This window comes from Ambystoma mexicanum, chromosome 8 (genome assembly GCF_040938575.1).
Source record: "Ambystoma mexicanum isolate Mex_15411 chromosome 8, UKY_AmexF1_1, whole genome shotgun sequence".
NCBI lineage: Eukaryota > Metazoa > Chordata > Amphibia > Caudata > Ambystomatidae > Ambystoma > Ambystoma mexicanum.
In genome coordinates this window covers 1,234,545,377-1,234,565,293 of record NC_090929.1, presented here as the reverse complement: position 1 = coordinate 1,234,565,293, position 19,917 = coordinate 1,234,545,377, and the positions used below count along the sequence as shown (strand labels likewise).

The 19,917-nt window shown below is 47.3% G+C and overlaps 1 protein-coding gene across 1 annotated transcript in view; it reads right to left on the bottom strand.

The window, feature by feature from the left end:
• NOC3L (NOC3 like DNA replication regulator) overlaps positions 1 to 19,917 on the bottom strand; it is a 775,720-nt gene that overhangs the window by 134,990 nt on the left and 620,813 nt on the right. The window contains exon 19 of the mRNA XM_069611339.1: positions 11,162 to 11,259. Coding sequence (XP_069467440.1) covers positions 11,162 to 11,259 — 98 coding nt within the window. The remainder of the gene's footprint in view (positions 1 to 11,161; positions 11,260 to 19,917) is intronic.

Below are 19,917 nucleotides of genomic sequence, written 5' to 3'. Positions count from 1 at the left end.
ACTTGACTACGTACTTTTATTCATTTACATCAGAAATTTGGCGCAAAGAGGTGTAGGCACAAACAAAACTACTGCTTACTTTACAAACGGAGCTGAGGGACTCTATGTCTCCGTGTTGACCTACATCCTTGCGACACAAGAATAAAATAATAAAATAAGAAAACCATTGCCAACTTTAATAGCACTAACATACGGGTCGCGAGAGTACACCTTATGAGATCCCCACTCAAGAAGTTCCTCACTCAGTAGCTCCTCTTGAGATATGCCTGGCTGCTCAGCTACACTACCAACCTGTGTAGTACAGATTTATACCAAAGGTTGGGTTACCTATTGCCAGGAGGACAGGGTTTCTGTAGTCTCCTAAAGGGAACTGCATACAATCGTGCCTAACACTCATATCATCAGGGTAAGTTGGGAGGCACATAAACCCCAACTTTTCATGCACCATGCATGGGCAGAACATCCCACGCTGAAGGTCGTCGGATTGTCCATCTGGACGCTGCATCCGGGGCTCTTCCACCTCCACATCACCCATTCGCCATCCCTCATCTAACCTCCCCACTCACACATCAAAGTGTTCGTCCTTAGGTCTATTCTGCATCCGCAGCTGCATTTATGTGCACTTGGCCTTATCCATTGAGTCTAGGCTGTGTTTTTTCAGCGTTGGAAATGTCTGGAATCTGCAATTACGGAAGCAAACAATGGTGTGCGTGCACTACTGCCTCTGCCATACGCTTTCTCCCTGCTGTTTGATATGGGTCCCTGTAAAGTTCTGTCACGTGGGATTCAAGGGCTAACCGTTTTCTATGCAGGGGTAAACCACCATATTTAGTAGCAAGCTTATCCGTCACATCTGTCTCGGCATCGATGGTTGAAATAGCAAGTTTGTCCGATACCCCAACGTTACTAGCCGAAAGTGACAGCAGCAATAACTATGGGACCGAGTCGCCTTCGTTTGTAGTGGGACAACCTGCACCTCCCCGAAAGGCACTGAGCACTGTTCAAGTCGCAATTTGGCAGTCTTGGTTGTTTCGGTTTCATCTTCTGGCTCTGTGCTGAGCTGCAAACCAGACCATTTCTGTTCTCTATGGGAGCAGATGGAAGCCACATTTTCCTTTTCATAGCCACCATCCAGGCAGCTACTACTATGCCTACAGCTCTGCAACTCTTAGCACTTTTTTGCTCCGGTACCTAGGTAGGCACACAGCTAAGGTGCCTAAAGAAAGCCTGTGTGGTATACTCGTACTGTGCAAAGAAGTCTGGATACATACCTACTCCTCACTCCCCACTAATGCTGACCGAGGGGGGACTATCTTGTTGGGGGAGTGAGGAAAAGAACAAATGAATAAGGGAGGAAGGGTAACCCACACTAATGCCCCCACAAACTAATATCGCCCACTTGATTCTGTACCCTGCAATTAGTTTTGAGTTTGGGTGAAGGTTTCAATCTGTCAGATAGCTGAACGAGGTGCCGTCCTCTTATCCAATCAAGACTGGCTCAAACAACATGAAATCTTTCCTGCTGGAGCACCTTGATGTCTTGGTGAGAGCGTGCCATCCCGCCTTGCCTCTTATTGTCTAACCAGCTGATCTGACCAATCCCAAGAGCAAGAAAACAGAGCAAAAGCTGGTCCGACGGCAGTCCTCTGTAATAGCAAAAGCTGGACCGGTGACTAAAGGGACCTCTAACGATGAATAAGTCAGGCCGCACCAACACTGTGGCCGCCTCCGAAGTCTGTTCATCCAAGTAAAGTCCTGTGCCTAAACTACTCTTTCCTGAATTTGGTCAGTGAAGGCGTGGTCAAGAATCCCTTTCTAGGCCTATACTATTGACTGGGATTGAGTTAGTTTACTTACCTGAACTTTACTTACCTTTCTGACTTTGTGATGATAATCACTGGCATCGTCCAAATCTCTTAACCTACATGTGAAGTATAACTTTGGTCCTGGTGACTTTAGGGCGCAAGACCCCAAACCATTTTAGGGAAGTGTGAAGGCATCATGAAGCAAGACACTGACAACAGATTCAAAGTGCAAACATAATTGTTTTATCAACTTAAATGTCAGGATGGTTGAAGGCCTAACTTGCCCTATTCTAAGGTGGGATTTCCCTACCTAAAGAAACTGAGGAAAGTCAGAAAGTTCAACTTAAAAGTCTGTCTGTGTCCAAAACCTATACTTGCGCACACAACTAAAGCTAAACAATGTGGAGGGATGTCAGCAATAAATGGAATACAGTTTTCAAATAAAGTTCAGAGCTTCTTCTAGCTCCTTGCTTACTTTTCAGCTCCACTTCCCCAAGTTCAAGACAGGTCCACAAAACCTCAGGGTTCACTTCCTCAGGTTCAAGGCAGTCAATTATACTTATTCTCAATCTTTCAATGTTCAAACAGTTCCAGACCAATTCTAAACTCCTGGTTGCTTTGTTTTTTTTTAAAGATCTTTTTATTGACATTTTGCAATAGTAACAGCAACACAAAAAAACACCCCCACACCCTGCCCAAGCTGCCCTTCCAGTACATTCAAGCTGGTAGCTCTACACCTCTAGGTCCTTGGCCTCGGTGGATACATCAGACTATATCCAGAATTTGTATGTTTTTTGCGGGCACATTTGTAGTCAGCAGTACTCCCGGAGGTAGGCTAGTACCATTCCCCAATTTTCCTGGAACCACTCATAATCCCCCCTGAAGGTTAAACGTGACCCATCCATTGCTAGGATGTGCCAGATCTTGGATAGCCACTCATGGAGTGGCCGAACTTCCTTGTTCTTCCATTTCCAAGCCACAACTAGCAATGCTGCCAGCACTAACACCATAAACGCCTTGAAGTGAGCTTTCCCCTGCAGCGCAGCTTCCTCCTCCTAAAGTCCCAGAGTGTACGCACCCATCCGCAGCTGCAGGCCTTGATTTAGCATTTCTTTAATGGGCTCCTGCACACGCTCCCAAAGGGGGTGAATAACCGGGCAGGACCACCGCATGTGTGCCCAGTCCCCCCACCCCCTGCAGCCTCTCCAGCAGTCTGATGATGCCTCTAGAAATATGGATCTAAGCTTTTCCGGGGTGTAGTGCCAGTGGGTGAGCACCTTATACCACATCTCTCTTAGCTGAATTGACGGGTGAGTTTGGTAATATTGCCCCACAGGAATTCCCACTCCTCCAGGGATATTTGTCTTCACAACGTTCCCTCCCATTTCCCCATGTAGGGCCATGTCCCGTTTGCGGCTCCCTCTGTAATAATGGCGTATAGTGAAGAAATCAGATGCAAGTCCCTGATTGGGATATGATCTATTTCTCAAACACAGTGAAATGTCTGCTCGCCACTATTTTATTAGCTGGGTGTATCAACCAGTGCCGGAGCTGGTAGTACCAAAGCCCGTCTCCCTCAGACAGGTCAAAAGACAGTTTGTGTTGCTTGAAAGATTTTATTTTTTGCCCCTGCATAACAACTCTTAGTCGCGTACACCCCGCTGCTCTCCACTTCACAAATGCCCCCACTTCCCTGGTGAGAAATGCAGATTCCCAAAACAGTGGTGTGAAAAGTCCCGGTAAGGTCGATATCCACCCTGTTTTTATAAAATCATCCCATACCTCCCCTCCCAATGCTGTGATCTGGAATGCCTGCATACTATTTAGTCAGTCTGCCTTGGCCAGCCACAACACATCCGCCAGGCCCGACCACCACCACCGCCACCACCACCACTGCCCTGCCCTGTCCATACGCACCCACTGCTTGCTATCCCTCCCCCCATTAGCCAACACCCGTAGCTGGGCAGCAGGATAATACAGTCTGAAATCTGGGACTACCATTGCCCCCCCTTGCTTTTCGGGGCCATAAGAACTTGCAGCGACACCCTTGGTTTTTTGTTACTCCAGATGAAAGCAGAGAGGAGCCGAATGAGCGATCAAATGAGCCTTCAATGGGGAGGAACTGGCAGGGCCTGGAAATAGAGAAAACATGGAAGGGTCACCCATCCTAATCGAAGCCATCCGAACCATCCAGGATATATGAAGAGGGTTCTGTCGAGTCAGGTCTGTTGCCAATGCACCCATCAAGTGGGGGTAGTTTGCCTCATAAAGGGCATCCATGAATTTCGGTATATGGGCACCTAGTTATTGAATTTTCTCCGATGGCCATTGAAATGGGGAGCGCCCCTGTGTGGGAGGCAGCAGCATAAAATTTAGTACCTCTGACTTGTGCACATTTATTTTCAACTCCAAAACTGCCCTCGATTCTGGCTGCCAGGTTCTTAGTATATATCTTGGCACCAGTGTTAAAGCTATCGCGCGATATGAGTCACATTGCACCGGCTCTTTGCCTGGCTTCGGGAACACCACCAATTTAGCCTGGTCCATGGATTCCTTGAGTACCGCTCTTTCCTCGAAAGTTGTATAGTGGCACTCTATGCGGGGCAAGAATAGAACAGTATTTTTTGTAGAAAGCGCCCGTAACTCCATCAGGGCACGGTGCTTTGTGTTGGGGGGGGAATTCCCCAATGGCTACTCGAACCACCACCTCTGTGATATCTCCCTCTAGCACTTCTCTGGCCACCCCCGGACAATGTCAGTAGCGCTACCGCATTAAAGTATGCTATCTGCAGGTCCTCTTGAGGCCAGTCAGAGGCGTAGAGATTGCCATAGAAACGCTCAAAAGCACCTGAGAATCTCGGTGACCACTATGTCGTCTGCTGCTCCATCCCGAATTTTCAAGATTGTCTGGGCAGCTCCCCTCCGTCTAAGCTGCCTTCGCAAGGAGCTGGACCACTATTCCCTCTCGCGTAGAATTGCTGCTCATCGTTGAGGAGGCTCCTCTCTGCCCTCTTTGCTCTCAGCAGGTCCAGCTGGCCCCTATTGCCCTATAGCTTTTCAGCATGGCTTTCGCTGGACAGACCCCAATTTTAAGCATAATGTTCTTAAGCTGTGATTCCAGTTTGTCTTCTATTCTCCTAAGATGTTTGCCCCCTGAGGCCTTGAGAGCGATCAGCGTACCCCTGATTACTGCCTTGAAGGCATCCCACCAATTCTCTGTGGAGGTGTCGGACATGCCGTTTTCCAAAAGTATGTCTGGATTTTTCCCCCCTACAGACGCCGACAGGGCCTAGTACACTTTGATCCATTCCGGCAGGGACCATTGCCAGAGCCTCCTCTGACCTTGAAGCAAGGCTACCGACGGACCCAAAGGGGCGTGGTCGGACAGTGCTATCGCACCTATGGAAACCTCCCGAATTCGTCCCGCTAGTGGAATAGACACCCGGATATACTCTAGGCGGGATAGAGTTCTATACACTTGTGAGTAGTATGTATAAATCCTGTTTCCATGCCCCTACACGTGGGCCAGACGTCCACTAGTCATAACCTTAACAACCTCTATTTTCTGACAAGGTGTGCCCTGGGCTGTATGTAATGCTCCACTGCGATCCTCCCCCGGCATCCACATCATATTGCAGTCACCAGTGAGTATAACTCAGCCAGTGTCATTTTCAGAACCCTATCTTGCCTGGAATTCAGCACGTACACTGTCGCAAGGGTGAATATGTCAGTTTTGATGTGTAATTTAACAAAAAGAAAAAATCCCTGCTTATTCCCTCTTTGAGCCTATAACCCCCAGGTTGGGTATGTCTTTGAATGCCATCAAGACCCCCGCTGTTTTATTGGTTGCAATGGCCTGAAATATATGTGGATATGTCGATAGTCGGAGCCTCAACTTGTCGCTCTTCCGAAATGTGCATTGATCTTCTTCTAGATTACAATGTATGACCAGTTCTAATAGACTTTATGTGAAACACAACATTAACAGATTGGTTAGCTGGCAAGGGCCTAATACTTGCGCCAGTCCAACTCGATCAGCGGAAGTGCCCGGGAGCAGGATATCAGTATTTTCACCCCGGATTGAGCATTTACACATTTTTTACATAGAATTCAAGGTTTCATTACCCTAGGTGATTTTAGCTGGCCCTGAATGAAGATTAATCGAAGTAAAGGATTTAGACCGCTTGAGTGGAATACTATTCAAGTGCTATCATTTCGAATGGTGGCAAGACAACTGTTACAGCCTCGCCGAAGTCCGGAGAGTTTACAAACCCATTTGCCGTTGTGTTGCGCGAGTGACGTCAGCGGCATGATATAAACAAACATTGCAAATGGTGCCCGCGAGCAAATGCATTTGGACGCCAGACGGAGGCTGGGACCTTCAATGTAAGGAACCCGAAAGCACATTGGGATCACTAAACTAGCGGGAAGACAGAATCTGGGATATATGAGACAGTCTGAATTAAATTTGTTATGTAATCCTTGGCAAAAGAAGCTATATTAAGAAGCTATATTAACCCAGTCCCATACCATTCTTGCAGGGAACCAGACTTTGCAACTAATATTGATTGGCAAGAATACAACTTAGCAATAAGGGTAAGTCAAAAATCGAATTGAGGAGGACAAGCTCTATTTGCAACTGATGTGATAATGAGGTTCATTTGACATTAATATATATGCATTTTTAGAGTCAGCGGACTCTGAAGTTCATGATATTTACATATCCTATATGAAGAGGACTACTAACCCGAATATAGGGCGTGTAGCGCTGGAGGTTCGTGTTTATAGCTATATTTGGAATTCACTCGATATTAGGGGCTCGATTGACATGAACTTATTTTAATCTCTAGAGTCAACAGACTCAGAAACGTACTGATATATACTTTCTCCTTGAAGAGGACTATTAACCCAGATTTAGGGTGAGTAGCACTATGGTTCCCCATACTAAGTAGGCTGTTTCTTAAAATAATAATTTGGCATCCTGCTGTAGAGGACTGCGGCTCTTTGAGGCTCCAGGGCTGGCGCAATTATATTATTTGGTGTGCCACTATTTACAAGCTAATAAAGCACTATTTGATTAATCATTTGGAATGACACTTGACAATGGTGATACTAGGGATTACCCTTCCACATTTGTATAGGAAATGAAATACTTTATAAAACTGACAATTGAGGGCATCTGTCATGCAACAAGTCAGAACTATCTAATTTAGATGATTTTGATATGTATAGCAATATGTTTGGGCAACAAATGAATAGATGAAATGATGACTGAGGGTTTCTGTCATGCAAACATGTCATGAGTTGGTAAATCAATGAGCTACAAGGTTGGAATGTGTTTTCTACACTGACTAAACTATTTCTCTCCTCCCCTGTTTTTTGTTTCTTCTTCAAATGGCACATCATTGGCCAGTAATATAGGTCTGTTATATTTGCATTCAAAATGTGTATTTATGTACAAGGATTTGATTAACAAAGTGATTAGTTTGGCTTTAAGGTGTCTGCCCTGAAGAAGACCATGCTGGTCGAAACACGCATCGGCAAAGTGTAGCAACCATTGGCAAAGAGTAGTAATCATTGCAGTACGCTATCTCATATTTGAGTGGAATGTTTTTATTAAAATAGATGAACACAACCAACTGGTATCTGTATGGTGTGGTAACAGTATTCTGCATACTAATTTGAAACAAGCGCATTAGACCTTTGCATGTTTTATTTAAATGTGTGTACTCGTAGGCTGGGATCAGCCTAATAAATGCCAGGATCTGCAGCTTTTCCCATTTATTATTGGAGTAACACTTTGATAAGCAACCTAAACGCCCATAACTTCGCCGATCTAAACCCCACTACCTCTTTTGCATGTCATATTGTCCTTATTTTTCTCTCAACCCATTACTTTGGGTTAATTTCATCTTGCGCATGCTTTTTCATTAATTCGGCATCTATTTCGGTTTTCCCACAGCCCCCCAGCAGCGCCCCAGTTAGAGTGATCTTCCCTCTTCACTCACCGATCCTTGGCGTCTCCTCTGTGAAGCTCTGCTTTCGTATTTGGCTCCGACGACACATTTTCCCCTCGACCGCACTTCAGTTTGTCTCTGTATCCCGCTGGCAGCTCCGCTTTCTCTCAGCGGTCGCTTTGCTTCTTTCTTCTGTGTCCACAGCTCCGGCTGCGTACCTCCGACCATAGGGGCTCCCACACCTGTGGACTTCTCGCGACCCGACTGGCCCTTGGCGCCACAGCTTCTTGGGGTCATCTGCTGGCGTCCTGGCTCTCCTGCAGGACCCACCTCAGCTGCCTACTCATATACAGGATTCTTGCAGGTGTGAGTCCCAAATCGCAATTGCCTGGTTGCAATAAGTGGAGTGCTTGAGACATGCCTGACCTTTCCAACACTCTGCAGCCCTCTTCCTTGTCTCAGTACTAGAGTGGTGAAATTACTTAGTAGTGTGCACTACTCCTAGTCTCCTCTTCCTCGTTCCAGTACTATAGTGGGTTGCATGAGGGGAAATGAGGGGAGATGGTTTGCAACAGCCCATAAAGGATGGTGAGGTTTGTTCTCATTAGGAAAAGGGGGATACCATGTCTGGCCTGTGGATATCCTGTCCCCAATCCCTAAGGACCCTCCACCCAGGTGATCCTCCTTCGCTGCTCCACCCCCAGGGTCAGCATCCAAAATCGATGGCCTTTCCCTGGCCAACTGAGAAGAGGATCAAAGGAGAGTAGGTGTGAGGATACCCTCAGGTTTCTCACAGGAGCTATTCTGTGGTTATCCCAAGTGTCTAAACTTTACTTGCTTGATGTGCCAAAAAAGAATTGCATATTTTGTACTTACATGTCTAACTTGAATTATTGATGTTTTTCTGTAAGGACTCATTGTAGCCCTAGACCACTCTCACAGCCCTATTGAGTATAGGCCTTGCTACTTTGCTACTTTACCTTGATTGGTTTGGCTAATCCTCAGTCTCTCCCTGTTCCCCAAAAAAGGGTGGCCTCAAAATCCACTCCATGGTTGATTTTTTAAATCCATTTTAACAGTAGGCTGACAGAAGCCAGCCCCTTTGAGTGAAGAGACAAAGGAGAAACCCTGTTCCTGAGCTCAATGTTGCTGGGTATTTGGAAGGCAAGTAGGTTTGCTTACCTGCTAAAGGATTTCCAACTGTTGCTGCACTTAGGGGGCCTCTTTGGGCCCTACTGGATGGATGCAGTTGTCTGGCATATCTCCGGTTTGGGTTTTTGGCTGCTGGGCGTCCTTCCCGTAATTTCCTTGTCCTGCTATTGGTCATCCTCAACTGCTGTTACCAGGCCATCAATCTTGGAAAAGTTTTCCTGGGTAGTTTTACTGCATTTTAACACCATTTCCCTCCAGAGTGGAAGCTGCCAGCACGGTTTAGGAAGCTGCCACCACCCGGAAGGTTGTTGAGACCAAACAACCCACCAAATCTGCTCTTCTGTGCTGTCTCTGGTCGCCCTCACAGTTGTCCTGCTACAGGGTCTTTTTTTGAAGATGTGCCTTTCACATTTGCCTGAGTATTGCGATTTGCTGGGCAGGTTCCTCCGTTCCCTTGGAGCCATCTACATCCTTGTTTCCATTTCTGGATGATATGTCCCACTCCTGTGAAGGATAAATGCTTTTTTTGGGCTCAGTGTTTACTTATCAGGTTTCCTCAAACAGTGTTTTCAAGAAACAACACTAAGAACTTACCCTCTGTGTCCCGGGTCATTCAAGATACTCAGCCTTAGGGGTCCCCGTGATTGTTGAGTTCTATAGGTCCCCTTCTACAGCATTTCTCCTATTGTTAACATTGGGGGCTCATCCTGCTCTGAATTTCTGCTCCTGGTGCAGCTGGGTCTCCAACCCCCCACTGGAGCTCTTCTTTAGGGTCTTCACTTGTGTACCCTGGGGTCGACTGCATTCTTGGTACCTATGAGAAGGAACTGGGGCTTACTTGGCTTTGCATCATAACTGCAGAACAGCCTACAGACTTTATCCTATTGTTTCCTATGGGGCACTTGCTTCAATTTCTAACTCCTACTAAAGACATTGCAAGGTTCTTATGTAGGATTTTTATAGGGGCCCTTTAGGGTTCCTAAAGTTATCCACCAGGTCCTGAATTTTTAGAGACTTAACCTGATTTATTAGGGATTTCTAAAACGTATTACACTTTAGTCTAAGATATACAATGTGCATTGATATGCATGTTGCTACCGTTTCTCACCTTGGAGTGTAATATGCCTTTCTGAGACTAGGGACCGCCTTCTTAAAATATATCCTGGACTTTGGAAGCCCTCCTGGCTGTGTTGGACATTATGATCCCCTCCATTCAAAATATAAGCGCAATAATGTTTATAGTCCTACACTGATTTTTGAATACAGAAGAAAACATGTGCTAAGTTCTGCGTGGTAGCCTTGGATCCTGACTGGTCATTACTACTGTGTGTAATCTTGTATTGGGTCTTTTCTTAGCTTACATCTGGAAATCTATATGCATTTCTTCTGCCACCAGGTATAGAGCCCAGCTGTCCATTTACTGACTTTAACTTGCGCTATGCTCTACTATATGCGCTTTGTAAACGAAGTTCTTCTTTTTTCCCCATCTTGAACATTTTAAGTGCGACCTTAGAAATAAAGTGTATATTGTTTCAGTATAGCCTTGTGATTTATTCTTTGTGGTGGTGTCTGGTAGGATTAATTGTACATCCCTGCTGGCCATCCTTTCTCCTAAAGTTAAACCCGATTGCTCGACTACGGCTACCATTGGAGGATCTGGTATTTCTTTTTGGGTGACACACTGTTGCACCATTAGGTTAGATAATGACACAGGCCTCACCAGAGGATTTTGCAAAAGTTACTTCGCGAGGAAAACATAGGGTGCCTTTGGACACCTCACCCACAGGCGCTTAAGGTTTTTCCAGGTCACAACACATGGATTTTCATCCTGATTGAGGCCTTGGATTAGGATTCACTAGGAAAAAAAGTCACTGAAACAATCTGTATAAGCTAAAAGGTTGGTTGGGGCTCACGCAAGAGCCACAAGTCTGGAGCAAGTAATGGACGCCAGTACTGTGAGGCTGAGGGTGGGGAGGGTGTGGGGCACAGGATCACCAGTAGACCAGCTTCTGTGTGTTAACAAGGAGGTACAGCATGCTTCATGAGAGCACTGTCATTCGGCATGGATTTAAAAATCAAGTAAAAAAATATCCCAGCTACGATCTATGCAAATACTTGTACTCATTTGTTATTAAAAATGAATGTCTTTGTTAACAAACCAAGTTTTCATCTTTCAAATCACACGATTTATTGAACATACCCAAACTACCCAGCTAATTTACCAAACTAAAAAGGTAAAAACTATACCTTCGGCCTAATTCATGGTTGAGAGCGTCAGAACCTTCTGCTGGAGCGCCTGCACAGAGATGAGCCGCAAACCTTTTCACAATGGGATGATAATGTCTCTGGTAGAAAAAAGGCAAGAGAAGGAAGATTTTAAAAACTCTAGAAAATATTAGCAAATACTTTATTGGCTATCGTTCGGGAGGTTTTTCAGAAACCCTTTTGCAAGGGTTTCAGAAGACCAATCAGAAGTGTCTAACAAGTAAGTCCAACTCTCCCCAATGGGTCATTTGACAGAACAGTCAAGGCTTCATTCTTAGACGGTAATGACAGACAGAAAGACACACACACCATTTCATTAGTATTGAATATCGGTTAAAACCACTATCAGATAAGTCCTATAGTGAGACAAAAATCAAAACAAGTACATTCTAAGCATTGGCAAAGCCGGCAGCATTGGCTTGTGTATTAGTATTAGAAAGGCATTACCATCATAGTACGACCTGGCTGTTAAGATGCATTTCTCAAATCTAGCCTGGTGGGCAGATTTCACGAGGCAACCTTAGGTATTGTGAACAGGGCAAACTCTAAGAGGTTAGCCAAACCCAATCAAGGTAAGCGTGGAGAGCAGTCAAGGCTTAGTCTCAGTAGAGGCGAGTGGGGTCAGAGGACCACAATGAGCCACACAGTGAAATACAATGATTCTACTTAGACAAGCAAGTACACAAATACTATCTTTATTATAGGCCCAGAAACAAACTAGAAAAAAGGATCAAGCATGTAATATCACACAACATTCGAAATATAACACTTATGTAAAGGTCATCTTTGGTTATAGAATTGCATACCATTTACCTAAACACCTAAAAGGAAGATGAGCAGTTCTGCAATGAAAAATCCAGTCCACAAGAATAGAAGCCCTAACTTTGTAAGTCCAATGCCTCAGTTGAATGAGGCCGTGCGCCGAAAAGTCACATTTCCTTTAGGAGAGGGGACAAAGGCAGGCAGAGTTCTTGTTGTGGTGAGAAATGTTCCAAAATACTTCACACAGATTTTACTAGTAAGATACTTTGTCTATCACTTAGAATAGCTTTTTAAGAAAACATTTAAAAAGTAACAGAATAAAATAAATCAAAGTTCTTCAGAAATATTTATAATGAAGGAGATAGGGACAGCAGTAAGTACTGCGATAACTCACAGCCCTTACCCTGATTTTTCCAAGTGATTTTCAAGGTCTACTGGGAGTCGCTGGAGGTAGGCTTTCCGGCCGTTGGATTCAGTAGAAGATGCCCAGGAGCTGCAGGTGCTAAGACGATTCCAGTCATACCCAGGTGCTGAGTGCAACCCTTTTTGAAGAAAAAATGCAGCAGGCACAGATGCAGGGCTCTTCAGGACATTCTTCCAGACGGGATGGTTGGTTCCAGCGACAGTCAGTGCACACGGGCGGCAGAAGGCACATCTACAGTTGCGAAAAAAGACAGTCTTTCAGGACAGGATCCCTTGATGCTGGGAAGCTGAAACTTGACAGGAAGGCGACTTGTAGGACTAACTGGCGACCACTCTAGCTCCAGACGAAAACACAGAACGGCGATGCTTCTGGCGCAGTAGACCAATTCAGAGCTGGTCAGTCCAATGGGTGGTCCAGGGTCAATTCCAAAGGCTCAAACCTGCAAGATCACTTGAAGATGTTGGGACTGGTTGGTTCCACCAGTCCAAAGAACAAAGCACTGAGGAGGGCTTTTTGTGATCAGGTACTCCAGCAGGGCTTCACCAGGACAGTTGCAGGAAAGGTCTCCAGGCCTCTTCAGAAGTCGTCCTCAGGTCTTCAGTCGGCTGCCTAGCTACACAGGATACTTGGCTCCATTTTGGATCTACTGGAATGGCTGCAGGATGACTAATCCTAAATTCAGGTGCACGATCAAACCTAGCCCCCTAATAGCAAGGATCTGCACCACTCACTCAGACACACACTGGTGCCTGATTGGATCAATGCTGGCCAACTCACGCATGCACACCAGACTCAATGGCACCAGTTTGTGGATTGGGACCCGACAGTCCTTCCCGGGTCCACACAAAATGGCATGCACTAGCCTGCGAAAACAGCAGTCTTCCCAAGCAAATGCATGACCATATTAGTGATTTACTGACCTGAGAATGCAGGAAGAAAGCCAAACAAACTGGCCAAAGAACAAGCACAAAATCTCGTGCGACCACCTTAGTAACTAGCCACCTTTAGTAGCCAAACGCGGTAACCGCGAATGTGCATGCTAAAAATATAGCAAAAATTGTCAAAAGCCATCTGCTGCAACCAGCTTGTCTTTAGGCACATTAAAAAGTAACCAAAATTACCTTTGTTAAAAGTCTAGGGTGATACAAAAGTATCCCCCATTGCACTTCATTGAAAGATGCTGTGTGCAACATGGTAAAGTTACCCAAACAGGTAACAAGTACAAAACAAAATGGAAACAGGACGGTGAAGAGCCGTTGCATGCTTACTGCGGGAGAACCGACGCAAACCACGAGAGCCGCTAAGGTCACCCAAGGGAAGCTGGGACACTCGGGCATGTCGGCAATCCTTCGAAGGCAAATAAGAGTAAATGAAGCATATGAGAGAGAATGGGGGACTCGATATTTCATAGACACATAATGGAATGAATTCAAAATATTGTCAAGTGTGCCCAGTGCAACATATGAGAAAGTCCTGGCAGGAGATTATACCAGGCAGATACAAGTTACAAGAGTATTGAGTGAAGTACATGAGAAAACCCTGGCAGGAGAGTATACACGCCTCCTATAATGAAGGCCGGTGAAGGTGAAGAATGTCAGTTGAGTGGTTTGCTGAAGGTTGGCAGGCCTGATCAAGCTAATAACAAAGTTACTCACCGTAGTGACTACCTTACTCCTAGTCCATAGTCCCCTTTCCTCCATACTTTTGGCACATTCCGTCCTGTGGAACGGGACCGGAGCACTTTTGTAAAAAAGCATCAAATTGAAAATGTGTCCTCTTTTTACGCGGGGTACCACATGCGGCCATGACCCCTCCCTCCTTAGATCCACCTGCGTATCGCCCTTCAGTCCTTTTCTATCGCCAGGTCTGAGACCATTTAAGCAATAATAGAGGATACTTATTAGAGGGGACAGCGGGCGGGCGTATGGAGGAAAGGGGACTATGGACTAGGAGTAAGGTAGTCACTACGGTGAGTAACTTGGTTATACTCCTACGTCCAGTCCCCTTTCCTCCATACTTTTGGGAGATACCAATCACTCCTCACAGGAAATATGGGTGGATGGAACCTCCTTACTGAAAAAGGTTTTAAGAACAGCCTGGCCGAATTGAGCATCGGCTCTGGAGTCCAGGTCTAAGCAGTAATGCTTACCAAAAGCTGGTGGGAAAGCCCACTTGGCTGCTTTGGCAACGGTCCGATGTGCTTGCAGAACGACCAATAGATAGGAGGCAATGAGGTGAAAGCATAAGCTTTCATGTTGACCCACAAAGTTGCAAAGAGGACCACTTCTAGCGTGCCCCATTGCTGGAAAATTTGGAGACATTGCTGTTCATCTCACTCATAACCTATGCAGATTGGCGACTGAATTAATCTGCGGGCACATTGAGGTGACCCGGGATGTGTGGAGCCTGGAGCCAAACCATATACTGGATGGCCCAGCCCAAAACCTTGCTCGAAGGGAGGTACTCAAAATGGCCACCATGGCCTGCGGAGGTTGGGCCGCCATTATCACACACCAGGGGCGAGCTGCGTCACAGGAGCAAGCGAAGCAATAGTCTCCCCATGGAAGTCAGGGGCCTTATGTGCAATCCTAGCCTTGAAACAAGGAACCTTGGCAGAGCCGATACTGGCAGATCAAGGATGTTTACTCGATATGTCAGGCGCTTCCCCAGAATTAGCCTTTAGTGGAGGATCCTCGGCAGAGCCGGTATTGGAAGGTCTGTGGTACAGGATCGCCTTCTTTCGCCCCTCAACATAACTGGTATCACAACGGCTGCTCGCGTGGAAAGGCTTAGGGATATACCTTACAGCCAGGACCCTCGATGAGGGACTGTAAATTGAGTTGGTTCCCGATTTAGCCCCAAGCAGGGGAAACTCAGGTTTAACCCTGGTTTTATAGCCACCTCGAGAGGGGCCTCAAGCCAAGACTCGGTACAGCTATTTCCAGATGGAAAAGCCTCAGGGCGAACCCTGGTATCAAAAGCCACAGCAGAAATGGGGTCAGCCTTAGCCCCAAATGGGAACCTTGGAAGACGATCCGGTATTGGGGGACCGCTGCGAGGCCCCTCAGAGCAGTTTCCTGTGCGTCTCTCTGAACCGAGACCAAAAGGAGTACCCAAAACTGAAGTGTTCTGCTCCCACTGAGAACCGTAGATATTTCATATGCGGGCTCCAGAGAACCGCAGATATTTCATATGCGGGCTCCAGTCAGAATGTCATTTACCCATCTTGGAACACTACCACACTGAGCCAATCGCCCTTCCGAAGAAAGGAATTTATTTGGCAGGGCTTCATCAACTTGAATTTCTCTCTGTAAGATCGAAGATAGTGCGCAGGCCAGCCTGGTTGAGGACTGTGAAAGGACAGCAGTACTAGCTCCTCCCTTGCTCCATGAGGGGGAACAGGTTCACCCGCTCTGAGGTATAGAAGTTTCTGTTCCTTTGCTATGAGGGAGAGCATCACGATGTCGGAAGAGAGGTTTAAATGGTGGGTAGGAGGAAAGGGCAAGCGAAAACCCGCCTAAACGATGGACAAACCCCACCAGTCTTGGGTGATTGTTTGCCACGCCTCCAGATGAGACGAGGTTCGTCCCCCCACCTAAGCGTAGTGTGAACGACAAAAAATATAATTTGGTGATTTGTCGGCAGGGAGATTATCTGTCCCTGTAGAGGAGGCTGATGGCCGAGAGAAAAACCAACCACCTTGCCGCTGACGCTTACGGCGGCGCTACCAACAGGAGTTTCAGATCGGCACGCACAGCAACCCTGAAAACCCCCTGATCCCAGAGAAGGACTGAGTCTGGCATCCTGACCTCTGTGTACAAGGGGCCTTAGCTGAAGCTGTCGCCAGGACCGACAAACGGGTCTTTGTTGTCCACACAACGTGGAAAACTGTTCAGCCCCAAAAAGAACGCTCCCAGCACCAGTCGTCATGAAAGTTGGTGTAAGGGAGGTATCCAAAATGGCTGCCGTGGACCAAGGAAGTTGGGCCGCCATTTAGTCAACACCTGAAGAGAACTTCGTCATAGGAGAAAATGAGGCTACTGTCCCCTCAGGGGAGTCAGAAGACTTAAGAAACACTTAGCATTGAAACAAGGATCCTCGGCCGTGCCGGTTCTGGCAGAACTAGGATGTTTAGTGGACATCCTAGGAACTGATCCAGAAGTAGCCTCCAATGGAGGAACCTCAGCAGAGCCGGTCTGGGAAGGCCTGCTGCTGATCACCTTCTTTGCTCCCTCGACAGAATCGGTACAACCACAACCCAGTGCGTGGGACGGTTCAGGAATATACCGTACTGACAGGACCCTAAGAGGATCCCTCGACTGTTGGTACTGTATATAGAGGAACCCTGGTTTTAACCCGGGCCATATAGCTCCCTCAAGAGGGGCCTCGAGCCGTGGCTCGGTGTGACAAGCACCAGAAACGAAACGGAGAACCATATCAGTGTGGAAAGCTCCAGAAATGGAGACCTCAGGGCGAACCCCCGGTATCCAGAGCCACAGGCGAACTGAGCTGAACCTTAGCACTCAAATGGTGAACCTCGGAAACATGTCCGGTTTTGCCCGGTCCTCTGAGGGACCCTTAGAGAATACTCTGGTATGTCTATTAGGCCCTTGAGGCACCTCGGGGGAATCGCTGGTAACAGAGCTACAAAAGCCCCTCCCAATCATGGAATTCTCTCACCGAGCGGGGCTGCTCATCGCCGTCCTCAGCCGCTTAAGGCTCATCCCAACGAGGCGGGAACAGAAGACTGGTCTTCCACACCTACCATCTCAGGTTTTAAAAGAAAAACTGAATCGGAGCAGCAGGGGCCGGGGATGGAACAGGAGTGAAAGATGCTTAAAATACGTCCTCACAGGGTCAGAGTGCATGAGCATCTGAAACGTCCCAAAAATGTATCCTCAGCCGAGGGCTTAGGTGTCGAAGAGGAAGAAATCACTCGTAAGGGACCTACCCCCCGAACACAAGGAGGAAGGTTGCCAGGAGGGTCCACCACCGGCCGGGTCCACATAGATCAGTGGAGCAAAGCAGGAGGGAGCGAGACAGTATGAGGCAGCGGAGCACACGCATGCCGGACAAAGAAGGGCGGAACGGGTTACTATTGTTGAAAGGAAGGCTCCCAGCACCAGACGTTGCAAACGTAGGTGTAAGGGAGGTATCCAAAATGGCCACTGTAGGCCACACAGGTTGGGCCGCCATTTTGTCCCCACCTGAAGAGAACTGCGTCACATGCGTAGCTGAGGCAATTGCCTCCTCAGGAGAGTCAGGGTACTTAATTAACACTTCAGCCTTACAAGGATCCTCGGCAGAGCCGGTACTGGGTGGTCTCGTATGTTTAGTCGATATCTTCAAACCAGTTTCAAAATTAGCCTCCAACGGAGGAACCTTGGACAAGCCGGTACCAGATGGAATGCGGTCCGTGACCCCCCTCTTTGCCCCCTCGACAGAACCAGTACCACCACGACACTGAGCCTGGGACGGTTGAGTACAATACCTCACCGACAAGACCCTCAGAGAAGGCCTCTCAGATCTGTCGATATAGACTTTTGTCATGCCGCCGTCTTTTGGTGGTCGCTGGCGGTTATGGAAGGCTTGGCGTTGGCGGCGCCATTAGAATGTTCTGTGTTTTCTCTCTTCACTTCCTGGTTTGACGGTCTAGTCTTTTTCTCTTGTTCCTGTATTTAACCACGCCCTCCCCTGGGCTTTGTGCGTTGCAACTTTGTTTCCTATGCCTTGTTGTCGTGCTACTTTGTTTTCCTTACCTTACTCCAGTTACCATTCACCGCGACCTCTATCGCGGTATCCTTTCGCTCCACTTCTCTCCTCTCCTTCCTTTCTCCCGTTCCTGATTCTTGGCGGTTTCTCCACTCCGGTCTCTGGCACTGCTCCTTGTTCAGTATCAGCTTCACCGGATTCTCCAACCTACTGCTGCACCGAGAAAGACTTACCTTGAATATCCTGCTCCGGTTTTTCCTGCATTCCCGGGATCACAGTCATCTCTTCCTGCTCAGCATTGGTACCAACTACATCCGTAGAGAGGATTTTTTAAGCGGCTGCTTTTTTCCTCTCATTCTGGTTTCTGCGGGAAGGGGGCCGGCTGCTTCCCCGTTTATCAGAGGATCAGGGTGGCTTCTTCCCGCGGACGGCCGTTCCTCTTCACAAAGAAAAAGAAGCCCCAAACCAAGACCTCCAGACGAAAGCCCGTTCCGGAAGAGACAGGTGAGGAGAAAGGGGAGGTGGACATCGAATTATCAGATTTAGAGGATAATACGCTGGTTCCCAACACTCGTGACAGTTTGCAACGCCACAAAGAGATTACAATGTCTATTCCGGAACAAGTCCAGGAGCTGCTCACAGCAATGCAGAACGTGACTTTAGAATTACAGGCTGTGAAAGCCGAAAACGCTGCTCTAAGACAGCGAGTCGACCACTTCGAACAGTCCCGGAGTGATCTGCCTCCCATGCTCTTACCTTGCGGTAAATATAACGGTTCACCTACTGGATTTAAAGAATTCATGGAGGCTTGCATAATTTATTTCACCTTCAGACCTCAGACATATGCCTCAGATGCAGCCCGCATAGGGTTTCTGATATCTAACCTTACGGGGAACGCTCTTTCCTGGGCTACTCCGCTTGTGACCGGTGCCAGCCCGTTACTACACAATTACGCCGGGTTCACCGCCCAGTTCAAATTGGCCTTTGAAAGGCAAGAGTCTGCGGTAGTCGCCAGTGAACAGTTACTGGATATTCGACAGGGAAGTTCCGATCTTCTGTCCTACATCTCCCGCTTTAAACGCGTGGCTGCAGACGCAGGCTGGCAAGAGAACGCTCAATACACCATTTTTCGCCGAGGATTGAGGGAAGACCTTAAGGATGAATTAGCAAGGGTAACCAGACCAGCTACTTTAACCGACTTGTGGTCTACAGTGGTACAGCTGGATTTCCGTCTTTCAGAACGGCGGTCTGAACGTAGAAAACAGCGTGGATTTCCTGCTACGCCCGATCCTGGGATTACCTCTCCTTCTCCTACCTGTACGTCGAAAGAGGAGCCAATGCAAATTGGGAGTACTCGAGGACCACTCTCCTCGGAAGAAAGAAGACGACGCAGGGAGAACAACCTGTGTATGTATTGTGGATCTAACCAACATGTTCTTAGAGATTGTCCTAATGTACCGCCAAGACGTTCGGGAAACGCCATTCCTCGGAGCTAGTAGGGACGAGTTACCGAGGGGGATTTCCTGGTCCCTTTGTTTCTTTATCAGTCACACCCATGCTTACAACAGAAGACAACCGTCTCATGGTAGTCGGAGTAGAGTTATTTATCTCTCAGCAGTCCTATGAGGTTCTGGCACTATTGGACTGCGGCGCTGCTGGTTGCTTTATGGACTTGGTTTGGGCGGAAAAGGTCGGCATTCACCGTTTGCAGAAAGATGAGGACCAAAAAGGTGGAAGGTGTAGATGGTAGACCCCTCAGCTCGGGTCTAATCACCCATACCACACCTCCGATGCAGATGAAGATCCTACATCACAACGAAACCATTCAATTCGACCTCAT